Source organism: Lichenostomus cassidix, chromosome 8, assembly GCF_008360975.1.
Source record: "Lichenostomus cassidix isolate B80296 chromosome 8, HeHo_3.0, whole genome shotgun sequence".
In the NCBI taxonomy this organism is placed as follows: domain Eukaryota; kingdom Metazoa; phylum Chordata; class Aves; order Passeriformes; family Meliphagidae; genus Lichenostomus; species Lichenostomus cassidix.
This window is the reverse complement of record NC_139489.1, coordinates 3,842,729-3,860,159: the sequence shown is the minus strand read 5'-3', so window position 1 is coordinate 3,860,159 and position 17,431 is coordinate 3,842,729. Positions and strand designations below refer to the sequence as shown.

The following is a 17,431-nucleotide window of genomic DNA, read 5'->3' as shown; positions in this document are numbered from 1 at the left end:
CTGGAGCAAGCATCCTCATCCATCTCAACAAGGGACAGAGGGAGTCTTCAGCCTCTCATCCTGCTCATGATTTTCCACCCCAAGCCTTAGCCAACCCCTTTCCTGAGACTCCATAAATTACCAGGAGCAGAGGAGATGGATTTCAGCTCTCACGGATAAGGGCAATCTGCTAGAAAAACAAACACCTCGGCCCGAGTTACGCAGATGGTTAACCAACTTAGGAAGCTATTTGCACAGCCAAAATAAATGATTCAGAGCAGAATGCAAACGCTCATGCAACCTTTTGCCCTGGTTTAACTCAATCGGTTCAAGAGTTGCATCCAAATTTAAGGTTATTTCCCATATGGAAGAGACATTTGGGCAGCAGATGGGGCTGAGGAAACACTCAAGGGTGCAATGAGATACTCACAGAGCTCTGTGCTGGCTTTTGCCAGCCCTGGTGGGGTGGGATACATTGCATTTTGGGGAATGGTCACATCCTGCTGCCCTTGCAGAACCTTCATGCCACCTCTGCCACCTCCCTTGGCCTGGCTGGTGGGACTCATGTATTCATCTCCACCTGTCTGGGATCAAATGTTTGGTTTGGTCAATGCAGTCTTTAAAAACAGCTTTCTAATTCATGTTTCTGATATACATCTATGCAGCCACAAGAACATAAGTGGTTTTTCTATGGATTTAAAGCAGTTTCACACTCTTCTCCATCAGCATTACCAGCCTTTTGGGCTGAAAGGGTTGAGTGATGTACAGGCAAAAGAGAAGGCAGAAAATCCCCTGGGATTAAGGGCTCAAGTTTCAACTGTTTCCCAAAGAGAGGGAGGATAGAAGGAGAAGAGACATTTTATAATAATTATTAAAATTAATCTCAAGGATACAATACCTTGAAAATTTTGTTCTCTTCCAGTTTTGTCCTTTCATGACTTGCTCCTTTTCCCTCTTTTTCATCCTCTATTATGGCTCTTCCTGCACTGAAATTTTCAGGAATGAGAGAGGTCTCAGCACACAAACACTTTGGCAAAGTCACAAACACACTGTCTTCTGACAGTGCCCCAAATAAGCAGCTCATTTTCCCTCTGAATGAGGTAAATGCCCAAATGACCACCAGTAAAGCAGGGGCAAATCCAAATCTAAAGGCCAGTGGTCACTCTGGGATAATACAAATCATTCTTTGAACTAATATGATTGTTTCCTCAGAGTAGGAATGGAAAAATCAGATCCTTTTGCCAGTGGTGGCACCTGGATCACAAAATGTTCCTCTCACCACACTGTATCGAGATTTAGGGAAGAAGAAATAACATGTCTTGGCCATGAAATATATGACATTTCTTTCTATTTACTGAGTGTTACAATATTTAATTCCTAACCTGAATCAGTTGTGCAGCTAGAAGAAGCTTGAGAGAGAGGAAAGGAAATTACCTGGATTTGGCAAAGGGAAAAGTCTTCTGTTTCTAGAATAAAGAAGAGGAAAGCCTTCAGCCACTGTGCTTTTCTCAGCAGTCAAGCTTTCATACAAGGCCTCAACTGTCAGCTAACATTTGAAGAAATATTTCTTTAGAAAGCCCACAAGTATTTTGTGTTTGGAATAGTCATCAGAAGAGGATATTTCATCCACTTTGCAGGACAGGGAATGCACATATTGACAAACTATACAGGGATAATAAAACAGTGTGAGGGTTGGGCCAAGGAAGCTACTGGTCAGCAGGGAAGTTATTACAGAATGGAGAGCTTGCAGAGGAGGAGGAAGTTTTTTTCATTTAAATAAAGATTTCCCAGCCTGCCATAAAATGAGACTCCAGCCAAGCCAGAGAACCTCTTTGCAAATCACACACAGATAAACAGGTTTGGAAAACTGCACTATTTCCCAGGCAGTTTGATGGCTTTGCAAGGCAGGACTCAAAAGTGGAGTTTGACATTTTACAAAGAGTAGTTGCCCCTCTTTCAGCAGGGCCAGAATTGATCCCCTGGCCATGGACATCTCCTGGCTTGAGGTGCTGTGTGCTCTCAGCCCAGCTGCCCATTGGTATGTTTGGGAATCTCATCAGTCTTTGTGTCCTCTCTGCAATGTCTTATTCATTTTTGAGAGTCTTCGCAGACAACACACACAAAGGAATTCTCGGCAGGTGAGAAATACAGATATTAAAAGTTTTCAAGCCACTTACCTTGTGGTCTTGAGGCTCTGCCTTAGGTACTAGGAAAGATATTTATGAACAGTTATTAATTTTTAGTCCATGTTAAAGTCACTGCACTTTTAGTTGCAAAACTCAGCTTCAGCTGGGATGCTGAGCATCCAGGCTCACATTCACCATGGGACATTCACCAAGCTTGACTGACCACTGTTTTCAGGGGTCTGTGAGAACCAAGAGGGCTGTGGCAGTTCCCCCCTGAGGGAGTTGCTTGGCTCCTTTCCCAATGGGAGAGAAAAATCAGTGCAGGTGGCAGAAATAACCTCTCAAAATGGAAAATGTAAAATCAGAGCAGTGATACCTTTAATGAAGAAAATTATACTGGGAAAAAATACTGATGGAGGAGGAAAAGTTTTGTATTCCATGCCTTTCTGTCCCCAAGAAGATGCCGAGATTTACCTCACTGTCTTCTTTTTTATCTCTTCTACATGGGTAGTGTCTCATGATATTTCCCACCACAGTTTTACTATAAGCATCATTTCACCCCCAAAATTTTAACTCATTTTATCTGTGCCCCAGAGACCTCATACTGCACAGTGCACAGGACAGAGAGTCATACTTGTTCTCCTAGACCCCTGTGCAGCTGCTTTTCTCAACTTTTCTCAACAAGAAACTGCATGATTTCCTATTTTAAAGGTTTTTCCCCAGCTAGCACGTACTTCACCTCACAGTCCTGCCTTTCAAAGTACCTTCAATGACACACAAGGTTGTGGCGTCCCCAGACTGATTCAGGTACATCGGGGCTTCTTCATAATTATTCTGCTCTTCAAGCTGAGCACTGAGAAGATGAAAAAGAGAGAAAAGATTTATTTTTTTCCCCCTGTTCTTTTTAGTAGTATAAAAAAAGAAAAACATCTTAAGGACAAGGAAATCAAGTGCTTTGATACTGAGCCTACAAAAAAGCAAAGTGAAATCAGGAATTTCTCAGAGGGAGAGGAGACCTGTGGCAGATGCAGGGCTCAGTTGAACCTTCCCCCTGACTCCAAACTCCCACTGCCTGTCTTTTGGGAGGACAGCCGGCATTCAGAGGGCTCAAAGCACATCAGGAGACTTCATGCCAGGGTTGTAGTCTCCTGCCTACAGCAATCCCTCATGCAGAAACAGAATAAAGAAAAAAAAATCCAAGGAAATGGGAGTGCAGCATTTTTCACGCTTGCTCAGGTGCTTTGAAATTGATAACCATTCCCAGTGGCACTGTTTGGCACGTGGCTTCTCGTGGAAGGGAACAAAAGGAGAAGCAGAGATAGCTGTGGGGATGTTTAAAGGTCCTGCTCCTGAGCTTATCGAGCCACCCACTCCGTGCCAACACCACGAGTGGCACGTGCCAGCCAGAGGAGCAGGGAAAGCACCACAGTTCCAGCACCTCCCAGCCTCCACTGCTGGGCTCCCCACTCCAGTTCCCACCTCCTCATTCTCCTTTCTCCTTTCCTCCTCCAGAAATTCACATTAGTGTCATGTGGGAGTAGATGCAGAGGGGAAAACCCAGCGTTCCTGAATTACCCAGATTCATCCCCGAGTCTTCCCTCTCGCCCAGAGTGGCAGAGTTTTTGGCATTTTAGGAATGCACCAGGAAGCAGCAAATGAACAAGACTCAGCTTGTAAGACAGGTGGGGGACAGGGTAAGGTGGGGAAAGAACACCAGGAAGGATTGTAGAGAGAACTTCCTTCTTCTAGCTGAAAGTCTGTAAAAAACCCCAGGGAGGGTCTGGTTTTCCTGGAATCACCACAACTCAGCTTGGACAGAGGAAGGGCAAACCAGAACGTGAGGAACAAGAAACTCAAGGAGCACTTTAACAGCAGTGAAATCAGAGAAAGAAACAACCCCTACAGCCTAGCAGAATAAAATAATCTGTGCTGATGCCAGAGGCTGCCCCAGCCCCTGCTGTCCCCCAGCCCTGGGTACAATGCCTTGCTGTCCCACAGTGTGTTTATCCCCAAACAAGCAACCAGAGCTCAAGATTAGCCAGCACAAGAAATCTGTCCAGAGCCTCTGACTTCATTCCAGGTGAGGTTTTGAGAAGGGGAATTTCCAGCCCCAAACTGCTGTTATTTTGCTGTTATGGCAGAGTTGTTTAATTAATTTCCCCAGTTATCACACGGTTAATATTTAACAAGTGACCTACTGTAAAGACCATATCACAAGTGTTGGAGCACGACAGCTAATCCTGCTGCATTACATTGCTAGAACAGCTTCTTTGCAGTGCCGAACAGCTTTGGAGGAGGTTATTTTTTGACCAGTTCTCTTCTGACAAGTACAGGTTAAAAGTTAACACCAGCCCACGCTGGCAGGAGCACCTCCTGATGTCAAGAACACCTTGCTGTCGATAGCTGGAGGAGTTGTTTGGGCACAGAAAGTATTTTAAGAATTCCCCTCTCTTTGCTTTAGTCCAGCTGTTCCATTTCCCCTCTTCACAACTAGAACAAAACACGTATGTGAATATTTTCTTCCACTTTTGCTGCTCTTGTTGCACAAAACCTGGACTGCTACACAGCTACTCATGACAAGTCAGAAACCAGAAAAATTCAGGATACAACAGAATTGTGACTGCAAGATTTTTGGGCTGTTTCAGACAAACTCGAGTGATTTTGGATCTCCACTCAATAAAAACTTCACTTCAGCATCTGGAGACAGCTGAAGGGTTGGGATGGTGAGGGAGGGCAGTGGCTCCTGTGCCCTGGTTGTGCTGGCTGCACATTATTATAGAATCATGCAGGAGTACAAACTCCTTTGCTGCTGGCAAAGAAACCCCCAACACCTCCTGGTCATGCCAGGGCTTTGTTTCAGCAACAGCCCTCAAAAGCAGCTCTTTTCTAAAAACACAAATCTTGAGTACACAGCAAACAGGAAGCAAAAAACACAGGGGAAGATGACTGTGCAGCTAAAGCACTGGCAGTGCTTTTCATCCCACCAGCTAAACCAGACCTAAAGACACATGGATATGGTTCTCCATGAGGCTTTAAGAGCCCACAGGAGAAAACAGGGATGAAGTTTTCTCCTTTAGGAGAAGGTCATCCCAGCCAGCTTTGAATTTCTCATGTAGGTTCACACAATCACAGAATCCTGGGATGGGTTGGGTTGGAAGAAACCTTAAAGAAGAAGATCCAGTTCCAAACCCAACCTGGCCTTGGACACTTCCACTTCCTTCAACAAGCCCTGGAAAAAGCTGCTGCCTCCAGGAGTGGGATGTTCCCTGCAGGCTGAACAGGAAATGGGATGGAAATGTTCCCATAACCTGTGAGTCACACCTTGCTTCCCCACAGGCTCACCTTTCAGGGGTCAGGTAATCCTCTTCTCCAGCAGCTGCACACAAACACACAGAGGATTAGTGTTGGAGGTGTGACAGGGACAGCACACAAAGGCAGGAGTGGCACAGGATTGCCAGCACAAACTGGGGACGTGGCTGTACTAATATGGCATTATTTCATTATTTCACATTTCCAGGCTTTCCAAAGATCCATAACTGAGCAATATTGAGAGGGCATGGAGATGATGGCATATAAATGTAACTAGTTTCCCACATCAGATTAATTAATATAAAATTTGTACATATTTAATATATTGAATATATTTAGAGAAGGCAAGTAGGCTAGAAAAGAGTTTAAGTGAAAAACTCTCCCTCTCATTCCTATCAAAGCCAGGGCACACCAATAAGTGCTGGCACTAAGGCCAAAGAGATTTTAGCAGAGCCCTTCTTACAAAAGCAGCTCCCTTTGAATTCATCAAAAGTTGTGCCTAAAGATCTGGCTATAATTAAGCCTGTATCTATAAAGAAACACCACTCAGCAGCTTAATAAGTGGTCCAGAATATTCTATTATGCAACATCAATGGGGTTTTATTATGGGAAACTGAACTTTTGCATTTCTTGATGTCGGAACACTTAACGACGTTGCACTCTGTTGTATTTAAAACAGAAGTGGGGGGGATTAGCAGACTATTTTCTAACAATTTTATTGTGCCTTCCCACAGTTGTGTGCTCCAGAGTCAAGGCATTTCCCATTGAAGAGGAGTGATAAAGATCAGCTCAGCTCATAGGCAGCTGCTGCTGCTTTACAGCCAGCTGTAAACTGCTCTCAACGCGCTGCTCTTGGGAGGGAAGTGGGTTTCTGAGCATGGGATGGCGTCCAGCCTGGAAAACCAGATCCCTTTTCCAGATTAAGAGCAAAAATCGGCCCCACTGAAACTGCTGGGCTCTTATTAATGTTTGAGGAAGAAGCTATAAACAAGTAACAATGTCTTATTTCTGCGCGCTGGAAATCGCGGCCTTACAGATGTCAATAAACAGCACATTTTAATTCATTTTCTGTAGAACAGATCTGGGGGAAAAGGACTGGAAATCTCTTACTTGTTTCATTTCCTCTGTGGGCCAAAGGCAGAGGTCTTTGGAAAGCACTGAGATCAAACTTTGGGGGTCTTGGAAGCTTCCCAGGGGCAGGACCCAGGGATTCAGCTGAAGGGAGAGGTTTAATTCTTGGCCACTTGCTCCCGGGGCTGTAGGACCATTTTCCTGCTCCAGGCCGGCAGAAGGGAGGCTCTGATTCTGCTCCAGAGAAGCACAAGGACAGGCAGCAATTAGCCCTGATTTGAGCAAAAATCCATGTAGGATCATTAGTTGTTATACTGACACTTCTCACCGGCTCTGCTTCCTCCCAATTCCAGCGACCCCATCACACAGCAGCTCTCTCATCATGTTACCAGAATGGCAGAACAAATGGAAATGTCCATTTTTACAGATTTTTACCACATGAACCATGTAGAGGTCTCAGCTCTTGACAGCTCCTTTTCTCTGGATTTTAAAACATCAGCCCAATTTTTTGCTAAACTGTTATCAGAAAGATAACTTATCTTTCTGATAGCAGTTTGATCCTACAGGATTTAGGGGCATGGCTGCTTTCAGAGCTCAGTCCAGGTGAGGTGGCTTTGCAGGGTAAACAAATACTGAAGGTTTTCAGTGCCTGTCACCCAGTGTGACATCAGCAAGGGGGATTTCACAGCCTTTGAGTTTCCTAGCACCAGTTTCTCTAAGAAATACGTTCTCCGAGCTTAAGTATGACTTTTTGCATAGCTGGGAGGGTGCAGAGGGGGGTGGATTCAGGTTTAACCTATTTTAACTAGAATTAAACTGTCTTTGCTGACCACCAAGCCTTTCACATCTGTGTGAAGTCACATTTACCTTGGGATTGCAAACAGCCAGAGCAGACCAAAGCTAAGAGACTCTCCTATCCTCGGCCTTCACCCTACTCTCAAAATGGGGACAATTTCTCAGAGTGAGTTTTAAAAAGCTGTTGGAGATGGGGAACCCACCCCTTACTGAAGCTCAGCAGCAGTTTGAGACCCACTTCTTATCTCCAGGCCCTCCAGAGGAAGAACAGAACATTCCAACGGGCCAGTTTGGCCTCATTTCTGAGGGTCCCAACTCTCAGAGACTTTTCTCTCCAGCTGCTTTGTGCTGCACTTCCAGAGCACCTCTATACCTCTATATTTAGAGTTAAAAAGACACCTTACCATACCTTTCTGGAGCTGAGGTGGCTGACTTGACACACAGTGACCTGACTGGCATAACGCAGATAGCACTGCATGTTGCAGAGCAGAAAGGCCTAGTGAGGGCCTTGCTGCCTTCCTAAAATCTTTGCTCACTTTTGTTACTTTGGCTAATTAGACAAGCATTTTGGGAATGACTTAGCTGAACTACAGGAGAAAAACAAGTTACATAATTGCAAAAGAATTATAAGGAGCAATAAGTGCTCACACCGTGGGGCTGTTGCTGGTTACACCTGATGCTGTTCCAATGTTTGTTAATAGTGGTTGGTTAAGCACACTTGTTGTGCCTCACAAGTATCTAAACTCATAACAAACTAACAGTTTAAGAACCCTGGATTTTTGCAATGAAGTGTCTTTGCCACACAACTGTGGAGTCCCTGTGTGCCCTTAAAAAACACCACAACCACACCGTCAGCACCTGATCCATGGGAACTCCTGTGTCCCCATGGAGCCTGGGGAAGAGCTGTCCCCCTGCCATGTGGATTATCCTTCCTCCTGGCACGCCAGTCCAGCACAGGGGAGCTTCCAGAGGGTCCCATCCTGTCCCTGCCTGAGGCAGCAGGAGATGAGTTTGCTCCCCGTTGCGTTGGGAGCCTTGGACTTGATTTCTCATTGCGGGATAAAGTCTCCTCCCAGATCTGTAGGACATGTTGGAAAGACTCTGGGAGCTGAGGGTCCTCTGGGGCTGTTTGGCTTGATTCTTGCTGGTCAGAGCCACAGGACAGAAGAGGTTTTTCTGAGCTGCTCCAGGGAGAACTCAGCCCTTTTTCTGAGGTGCTGCCCTCGTGCTCTTTGTTGTGTCCCCCCAGCTCGCTGTGACCCAGCCTGGTTTGGGGCCAGGGGCTGTGCTGGGTGAGCACAGAGGGTTGGGATGTGCCATGGGCAGGTTTTGACACTTTCACCTCTCTCCTGGCCAGGGGCAGAGGGCTGGATGTGGTGTTCCCTGCAGAGCCGGGCTTGGGAGGCTTCTGCCCCAGCTTGCTGGTCGAGGTGGGAGTTCCAAGTTCATTCTGGAATTTTGCTCGGAGTGCTTTGAAATCAGTCACACCTTCCTGGGTGGGGAGAGAGGAGAGAACAGAACAGCTGCTTACAGAGGTGGAAATGGGTATTTCAGACAATTATGATGGTTTCAGACAGAAAGAGGCTGCAAGACACCAGCCTGGTCACCAAGGTTGTGCCAATCCTGATGAAAACTTAAAAGCAGTGGAGGAGAACTTGCTCTTTCAAAATGTCCTCCAAAGGCTCACAAATCAGTTCTGGTAAAAAAAAAAGAGCTGAAAACAGGGGGGAAATGCAGGAGCAAAGTATGGAAAAACAGCCAAGCAGAGGCAGTGGGGCCAGGGGAGATGCCCCCTTCTCCCCAGTGTCGCCCAGTGATGGAGAATTTCCCTCACGGGGATCTGGCAAACTCTAAATTGAATATTAGATCTTCTTGGCAGAGTACTGTTTACACACCTGCTGGGTATGAAAGCTGCACTTTATTTTCAGTACACAAGCACCAAAGAAGGGAGAGGCCAGTGCTGCTCTAGAGATGTCCTTCCCCATCCTCCTTTAGAAAACTCCACCATGGGAAGAGAAACACCAAATATCCTCCCTGGTGCACTCCAAATGATCCCTGGGAAAAAATACTCTTCTTCCACACTGCTGGTTCAGCTCAGGGTCCCCAAGGTTCTTTGGATGCTTCTCCTCCTGCCTTTCATCCCACCCAACCTAAAGAAGCAGAGGACACCCAACCTAAACACTTGGCACACTGAGAGCATCTCCCAGTGCAGGTGATGGATCCTGGCTATGACACTCAGTTCCTCTCCCACACAGGCAACAGAACCCAGGTTTTTGAAGAAAGGGAGCTAATCAGTGACAGCGCACTTTAAAAGAGCACCTAAAGAACATTTTGTTTCAGTCCTTCCCTCCCCTGCATCCCAGCATCCCACGCTGGAGAAAAGGGACCACAATTTTTGCCTGCAGTGCCGTGGCTTACATTCAGCCCTGAACTGAACTAGGGAGAAAATATGAAGAAAAATTTATGAGCTACTTAAGTCCTTGAACTGCTCTATAACTTTTTATATGCCATGATTACATTAGGTGCTCTGCTCTGGCAGCTTAGTTCAGCGCAAGGCTTCACGAGAACCTGTCTAATGAGGAAATTGGAAAAAATTATCTAGGACAGAACTTCGTTATTCTGAAAAAAGCCCCAGCCTTAAGTGTTAAGACAGAACAGATGAATAGCATACTGAGGTTTTATTGCATTTAATTGCACGATTTATTAAACACTGACAATTTCTCTTGAATAACCCCTTTCACTGACTTTATTACTTTCACAGGGTAGTACATGATGTAAAGAACCAGCCCTTGGGGGAGAGGTTTGAATTGCTCCAATTATATTTCATATTAGTGGTCAGCAGCCTGATGCCTTGTGAGCTGCCCAGACAGGCTAATCTAGCGGCGAGCCATGGGAATGGGAGCTTCCAGAGGCACACAGAGGATGAATCAGATTTTGGGGGGAAAAAAAATAAGAATCCCACATGCACCCGATCCCTGCAGTGATGCCAGACAGGAAATCAAGCAGTGAGGTGCCCTAATGCAATAGCAGGGAGATTTTGCACGTGCTGCAGCAGCAGTTGAAGAGTTCAGCGCTGTTTACCTCCCCTTGCTGATTTTCTTTGCTGTAGCAAGCAGTTCCTCATCAGTGCCCTCAGAGACAAAGAAAAGAGAAAGAAAAAAGTACCTGCTTGTCTCAGAGTGCCCCAGGCAAGGTGGACATGAGGTTTTTGGTCAGGCCTCTCCCTGGCACTGGCTGTGACAGAAATGGGCTGTGACAGTCATGAGCTTGGCACCAACCTTAATTAAAGAGGGATGGATACAAGCATCCCTTTCCCCCCCGTCAGATTGTTATTCCTCTTGCCCTGAAATGCCAGCTTCAACTGATTTGCTGAATTAAGTGGGAGATTATTTGTGCTTAATGCATTCTCAGTGCCCCTCACTAGGATATGGTTCCCCCAGAGGGCAGCCTGATGGGATTTTCATGTGAAGGAGGGACAAGTATGGTCCCATAACAGCCAGGGAACTGTTGGGGTGAATGGGGTTAAATTGCACCCCATGGCCACCTCCTGCACACTCACACCCAGCTGGGCCATCCATCCATCCATCCCCATAAAGCTCCTGCCAATGTTGTTTCCTCACACAGGGCTGAGTTTAGCCAGACCCACCAAGGTGCAGTGAGTTCTCCTGGTCTCTGCAGGGATGATTTTCCATCAGAGCAGGGACTGTTTCAAACCCCAAACCCATCCAAGGCACTCTCCTGTTGGACCCACACCCCTTCAGTGGGCCAGGGAGATGCTCAGCCTGAACACAGCGCAGGGCAGGTCACAAGCAGGACACACATAGAGTCCCCATGTCCCACCAGCCCAGGCAGGGCTCAGGTCCCCTGGAAATCAGAGCAGCTGACAAGCAGGGAGAATACACCAATAAATGTAAAGGGCTGCCAAAGGCTCACAATGTGTATTGCAGCTACATCTGGCCAAATAATTGACTGTGAATAATACCACATTTGGCAAAAGCCCTCTCAAGATGAGGGGAAGAGAGCAAAAAGGAAACAAACTTCCACTGGCCGGAAAGCTGGGAGCATTAAGGAGTCAGGGGACAGAAGCATTACAGAGTCAGGGGGCAGTAGAAATTTCCATGTTTTCTCCCTATAAATAAAATGCTCTTCTAGCAAAAAGATCAGTCTAGGAAGCAGAATAAAGTTCAGCTTAAGCCTATGATAAGAGTGCCTTTTAGAAGGAGCACCAGGAGGAGGTTTGTGCTAATACCTCGGGCTAACCAAAAGTAATCTGAATTGTAGAATCCCAGAATGGTTTGGATTGCAAGGCACCTTAGAGACCAACTCCTTCCAAACCCCCTGCCATGGGCAGGGACATTTTCCACTATCCCAGGCTCCTCCAAGCCCCATCCAGCCTGGCCTTGGACACTTCCAGGGATCCAGGGGCAGCCACAGCTTCTCTGGGCACCCTGTGCCAGGACCTCCCCACCCTCACAGGGAAGAATTTCTTTCTAATATCTGGTCTAACCCTGCCCTCTGTCAGCATGAAGCCATTCCCCCTTATCCTGTCACTCCAGGGCCTTGTCAAAAGTCTCCCTCCAGCTCCCTTGCAACCTCTTCAGATACTGAAATGCTCCAATAAGGTCACCCCAGAGCCTTGTCTTCTCCATTAACTAACTAAATAAAGCTAATTCTCATTAGTTTCCTGAAGCTGCTTTCCTAAAACAAATCAACACAGGAAGAAAAATTCCATTCACAACATGGCATGCCAGAGAGCGGAGAGGAAGCACTGCCTGTTCCCCTCCTGGAATTTTTCTGGTTTACTCCATTCTTTATCTGAATTCCCAAGGGAGCTCTGGTGGGTAAATGTTTAATCTGTGCTGCCCTCTGCTCTGGCGTGGGACTGCTGGAGCTCAGCCCAGGCACCCCGGCAGGCTGATGAGATATCATCGACTTATTAACCCACTGGCTTCTCCCAGAACCAAAATAAAGAAATAAAACCCAGCTCTGCTTGTTGTTAGATTAAGAGGCACAACTGCAGTTTGTATCAGAGGGAGAGGGGAGGAAAGCAGGCACTGGGAGCTCCTTTTTGGGGCAGCAAAGCAGGATCTATGTGGTTTCCACATCGAGCAGGAACGGCGAGGAGAGCGAGCACCTCGTTCCCAGGATAAACTGCTCCCGGCAGAGAACAGCCCCAAGCTATGAATCAGCAGCACAAAAGCAAGCAGAAATCTTTCCCCCAGGCCAGGTGCAGAGGAGACAGAGCCCCAGGAGTTACCAGGTCCATCCCTCGCCGCTCCGTGCCAGCTCCAGCCGTTCAGCCCAGCATTCTCCGTGCCCTGTCTTCCCACTGCTGCTGCCGCTCCAGTGCCTGTCCTGCAGCCACAGCAGGCGGAGCAAACCCTAAACACACCTGGGCTGGGCGGGGAGAGCCTCACCTGGGCAGGGCTGAGCCTGTCCACAGCCCGCAGCCTGACCCACGGCTCCCTGAAAGAAATGTCAGCACTGCGGCAGGATTGGGGTGGGAAAGGGAGACATCAGGCTTGGGCTGCTTTTTAGGGGAAAGAATGGCACTTGCCTTCAGCCTGATGCCCCTACAGCACCACACGTGTCCATATGTGTCCATATGATGTCCATATGATGTCCATATCCGTGGCAGTTTATAGAATCTTAGAGTGGTTTGAGTAAGAAGGGACCTTAAAGACCACCCAATTCCAACTTCCCCACACCTGTTCCAGGTCTCTTTTCACACCTGGGGCAAGCAAAACTGAGGAGAGATGAGGAGCCCCACCATGTCCATCACTTATTCTGGTTCTTGCCCCAATTTTTAAGTGATACCCCCCTTATGCACCAGGCTCTTCCCCACAGCAAAGCCAGACCTTGGAGTGATTAAACCAGACATTTCCCCAGAGAAACCAACTGTTTCCTGCATCTCTGGACAGCAGAGCCCAGCAAAAACAGTCATCCTTGCTGAAGCTCAGCACTCCCTGGTGAAGCAGCTCCTTCCCATGGTGAGCTGTTCCTCAGGGTGCTAAGGACAGGCCAGTTAAATCAGGGCAAACAATGCTTCTCCTATCGCTGGGTGTTTCTGCCCTGGAGAACAGACTGAAAGGATCTGTCCAAACACTGAGCCCATGTTTTTTCAGAGCATGTCTCCCAGGAAAAGCAAGGCTGGTCAGCTTGCCAAGAAGGGAGCTGAGAGCCCCAGGATTTCCTTTTTCCCTTGGTAACTGATCAAATATTATTTCATCTCTCTTTTCAAGAGTGCTTGGTGTTTTCCTTGGAGCAGAGGTAGCTGCTGCATGGAGTCTGGGTGCTGGTGGCATCCAGAGGTGGCTGTCAGGGGGCTTGGGAGGGCAGGAAACCATGGAGAGCCTGAGCAACACTCATGAGCTGACCCTAATCCCACACACCCAGGCTCAGCACCTCTCCTATACATTGTTCCCAATAAGATGACTGCAAAAGAAACCACTAAGAAACCTTAAAAATCATCCAATTCCACCTCCTGCCATGGGCAGGGACATCTTCCACTATCCCAGGTTGATCCAAGCCCCATCCAACCTGGCTTTGAACACTTCCAGGGATGGGGCAGCCACAGCTTCTCTGGGCACCCTGCTCCAGTTCCAGGCATTCTTTTTTCAGAGTATTTTTTTTTTTTCTAATATCAGCCCTAATAAACCTGCTCTCCTTCAGTCTGAAGCCATTCCCCTCTGTCCCAGCCCCCTTTTTCACTCAGGCATTGAGCAAGTCCTTGCCCCAAGCATCCCTAATGCCTTCAGCAGCGGGACTGATGCTCTCACAGCCTAAACTGACCCTGCTTTCCAGAGCCAAACCTGAGGGGAGCTGAAAAATAACAGGAAGAGAAACTGGGGGAAAGTAAAAGGCTTATTTGTCAGAGACATGACTCAAAGCATGAGTCTGGTTCCTCACCACATGAAAAGCCCTGCTGCTGCCTGGAGGTCTTGCAGAAGAAAGGGGGGTCCTGCCGAGCTGGGAGTTGGCAGGGAAGTCTCCCAAGCCAGGGCTGGAGTCGCAACATGATGGAAATCAATGCCAGCTTTGTGTACAGGTAGCTGGGGAGGATTTATGACCTGCCCAGGGGTATGAACACAGGCCGTGAATTAAAGCACTGTTGGAGAATCAGGAGGTTCTGACTTCAGAGCCGCAGCCCTGTGCAAAAAGGACGGGGCAGATTCTTCTGTGTGCGCTCTAAAAACTAAAGCAAAATGCCAAAAATTTCTTTAAAACATGCATTTTGTGAGTGCTGGCCCTGTGGGACCTCACCAGCTTCACCAGGGCTGCCATAAATCACACTGGGCTGGAACAACTGCACGGGGAGCACTGGGCAGCCACGGTGTTGTGAACATCAAACACTGCTCACGTGGAAACCAAATTTTTTTACATATCCCAGCAAAACACAGTGAGCACCTTGTCCACTGGTGGTGTTCCACAGAAAGCAGTTTGGGGCAGGATCTTGAGGTTTGCTCTGGGGTTGTGTCCCAGAGGCACTGACCCAGGATGGGAGTTCCCAATGGGAATTAACCCAAACACCACTACTGAGATTGGAATAAACCCAAACACCACTACTACACCCAAACATGCCCTGCACATGCACAACCTCCCCAGAACAAACCATTTCAGCCTGTTTAAAAGTTTTAAATTTCATTGCTTGGATGGTTTTTCTTGCTGCAAAGCATTTAGTGCATTATGTAGTTGTATCAGTCCAAAGGCTGCAAGCACAGCATCAAGCAGACTTATTTTCCCTGAAATGTTCTTTTCAGCTACTTAGTGACTGGTGGGGTTTGCCATATAAATCTGTTATAGAGATTTGGGACTTTTTTCCCCCAGCTTTTTATGCCTTTTTGATTTCATGGAGGTGTTACCAGAGACCAAGAACAACAGTAGATCTTGGGAATACACTTAATTCTTAATATTGCAGAGTTTTAGAAAGGTGGGGCAGCGTGGCTGGTGAAGACAAGACAAATTTTGGGGCAATCCAGTCTTTTCTGGAAGAGAACAAGATGATTTAGGTATTGCCCATGATAACTAATTAATTGGTGATAACTTTAGCCCAGTGTCAAGATATAACTGGCTGGAGATGGTCTGACAAGTTGTTTTCCTCAGTCACATCTACTGGTTCCACACGTGGGGCAACAGTGGGAAGAGGCAGCAGGGTCCACATCTCCAAAAAAAACCACCTCAAACCCACCAAAACTGGGGGGAAATGGAAAGCAAGGCACAGCCTTTGCTAGGGAAGGATTTGGCTCTGTTTTAATGCCTTATTCTGTTCCCAGGAGGGCCAAGACACTCTCCCCAACCTGGTTCCCTGCACATCTCATAGAAGGGATGCTAAAGATCATCTAAATCCAACCCCCCGCCAAGGGCAGGGATGAGGATGGCTGGAATCTCCTCCTTTCCCTGCCAGGAGCTCATATCGTGGTTTTCCAGCAGAGGGAGAAATAGGATCACTTGTTCCACCACCGAGGCACTCACTCTGTCTTGCTTTACTGGCAGCAACTAGGAATTCCAGAAAATGCAGTTTTACTGATCCCTGCATTCCAAAAGCCAACCCTTGCTTTGACTGGCCAGGACAGGCATTGTTTAGGAGCCAATGGAGATACCCACACGGCTCCATCAGAAGATTTAAGATCAGCCCCATCAGAGCACTGTAGGACTCAAGAAAATTAATTTAAGAGCCTTGCAATGTTTCAGGTATTTTATCTGTCCAAGCTGCACGGTTGTCTCTGCAGTATGGCCCTGATCCCACAATTAAGGGCACACCTTGTCCTTTTCATGCTTCTACTCAGGTCTGCTACTTGCTCTGCAATATAAATCCATTTCTGAATCTAAATCCTTCTCTCAATGACATCTGCGCTGGGATTTTGATCTTTGCAGTTCAGAGATGAAGACCTTGGTAACCAGCTTGGCTTGCTTGGCAAAGCAGAAGGTTTTTTGCCAAGCTGCTGTGCAGAGAAATCTCCCCAGTGCCTGTGGAGAGGATGAGCTGAGAAAACCCCATGTGTGCTGCAAAAGCACGTGTGAAACAGCAAACTTCCCAAGGGCAGAGCTCCAACTGAGGCACAGCTTCTTGATCTCGCCACAGCTGACATCTCTATAACCTCTGCACATTGCAACAACCTCTATATTGTTTTAAAAAATCCCCACCACCCCCGAATAAAAGGCTGTCTGCTCTGCCCTTTTCCCTGGTGAGCCTTGAGAGAGCAAACAGCACGTGGCAGGTGTCAGTCACATCTCAGCTTCGTGGCTAGCATGGGTTGAATGGAATAAAAAAGAACAAGACTCTCTGCCTTTACATGTTCATGGTCTTTAAGTCAGGAACAAAATTCAGATTTAGAGTACTGCATGAATTATGTACTACAAAACATATAAATAGAATATTGGCATAAAAAAGGAAGAATTTTTTTACATAACTGTATCCCCCTGCAGCAAAAGCTACACGAATATACTAAAAATAGAAATCTAGATATGAAGAAGGAACAAATGCAAATTGCTGGATGACAATAACATTATGTTATATTTTTTACAACTTCACCCTGGAGCCAGGGTTGTGCAGCCAGCCACATTACCCAGGGGCTGCTCAGGTGCTACTTGAAAGATCAATGCACTCTTCAGGCAGAAATTAATTCCCTTTGTTGGGCCAAACACATTTGAAGTGGAGACTTTTTTGAAGAGGAACAAAATCCTGTGTTGCTAGCACAGAGTTTGTTTACACTGAGTTAATCTGCTCCTGATTTTAGGTATGTAAGAATTATAAATGAGCAGTTGGGTGTCTTTCAATTCAAGAGTTCTTCAGCATCAGGGAAAGAGCTCTGAGGTCAGAAGAGCTACAAAGGGGTGATGTGAGCTCACTGCCCACCCTTTTTCCAAGCTCCTGAAGACTTCCTGCTCATCCTCCTGGAGGTGACTGCATCACCATGGACAGCATGGCCAGTGCTGCAAGCCAGAAGTTCTGAGACTTCATTCAGGTTTAGAGTCAAGGATCCAACACAAACATTCAATTCACAACATTCTAAATGGAACCTTAGCTTTTATATATATATCTATGTGACTTTTGAAACATAACACCTCTGAGAAAGGTTCTTTAATTTCACCTCTAACGTGGAGTGCCTTGCTGGCTGCTTAAATCTCTCCTGCACGCCTCTCCCTCAGCT

The 17,431-nt window shown here is 46.9% G+C and overlaps 1 protein-coding gene across 8 annotated transcripts in view; it reads right to left on the bottom strand.

The window, feature by feature from the left end:
- The window catches only part of FYB2 (FYN binding protein 2), a 28,711-nt gene extending 16,041 nt beyond the window's left edge, over window positions 1–12,670 (bottom strand). For all 8 annotated transcript variants that reach the window (XM_085067494.1, XM_085067493.1, XM_085067495.1 and 5 more), the window contains exons 1-9: window positions 12,538–12,670; window positions 8,139–8,772; window positions 6,525–6,719; window positions 5,448–5,481; window positions 2,870–2,958; window positions 2,157–2,185; window positions 1,414–1,445; window positions 878–965; window positions 410–563 (exon numbers count right to left, since the gene is read on the bottom strand). In XM_085067494.1, the coding sequence (XP_084923620.1) occupies window positions 410–563; window positions 878–965; window positions 1,414–1,445; window positions 2,157–2,185; window positions 2,870–2,958; window positions 5,448–5,481; window positions 6,525–6,719; window positions 8,139–8,772; window positions 12,538–12,546 (1,264 nt within the window). In that variant the 5' untranslated portion in view covers window positions 12,547–12,670. The remainder of the gene's footprint in view (window positions 1–409; window positions 564–877; window positions 966–1,413; window positions 1,446–2,156; window positions 2,186–2,869; window positions 2,959–5,447; window positions 5,482–6,524; window positions 6,720–8,138; window positions 8,773–12,537) is intronic.
- Window positions 12,671–17,431: the final 4,761 nt, after the last annotated feature.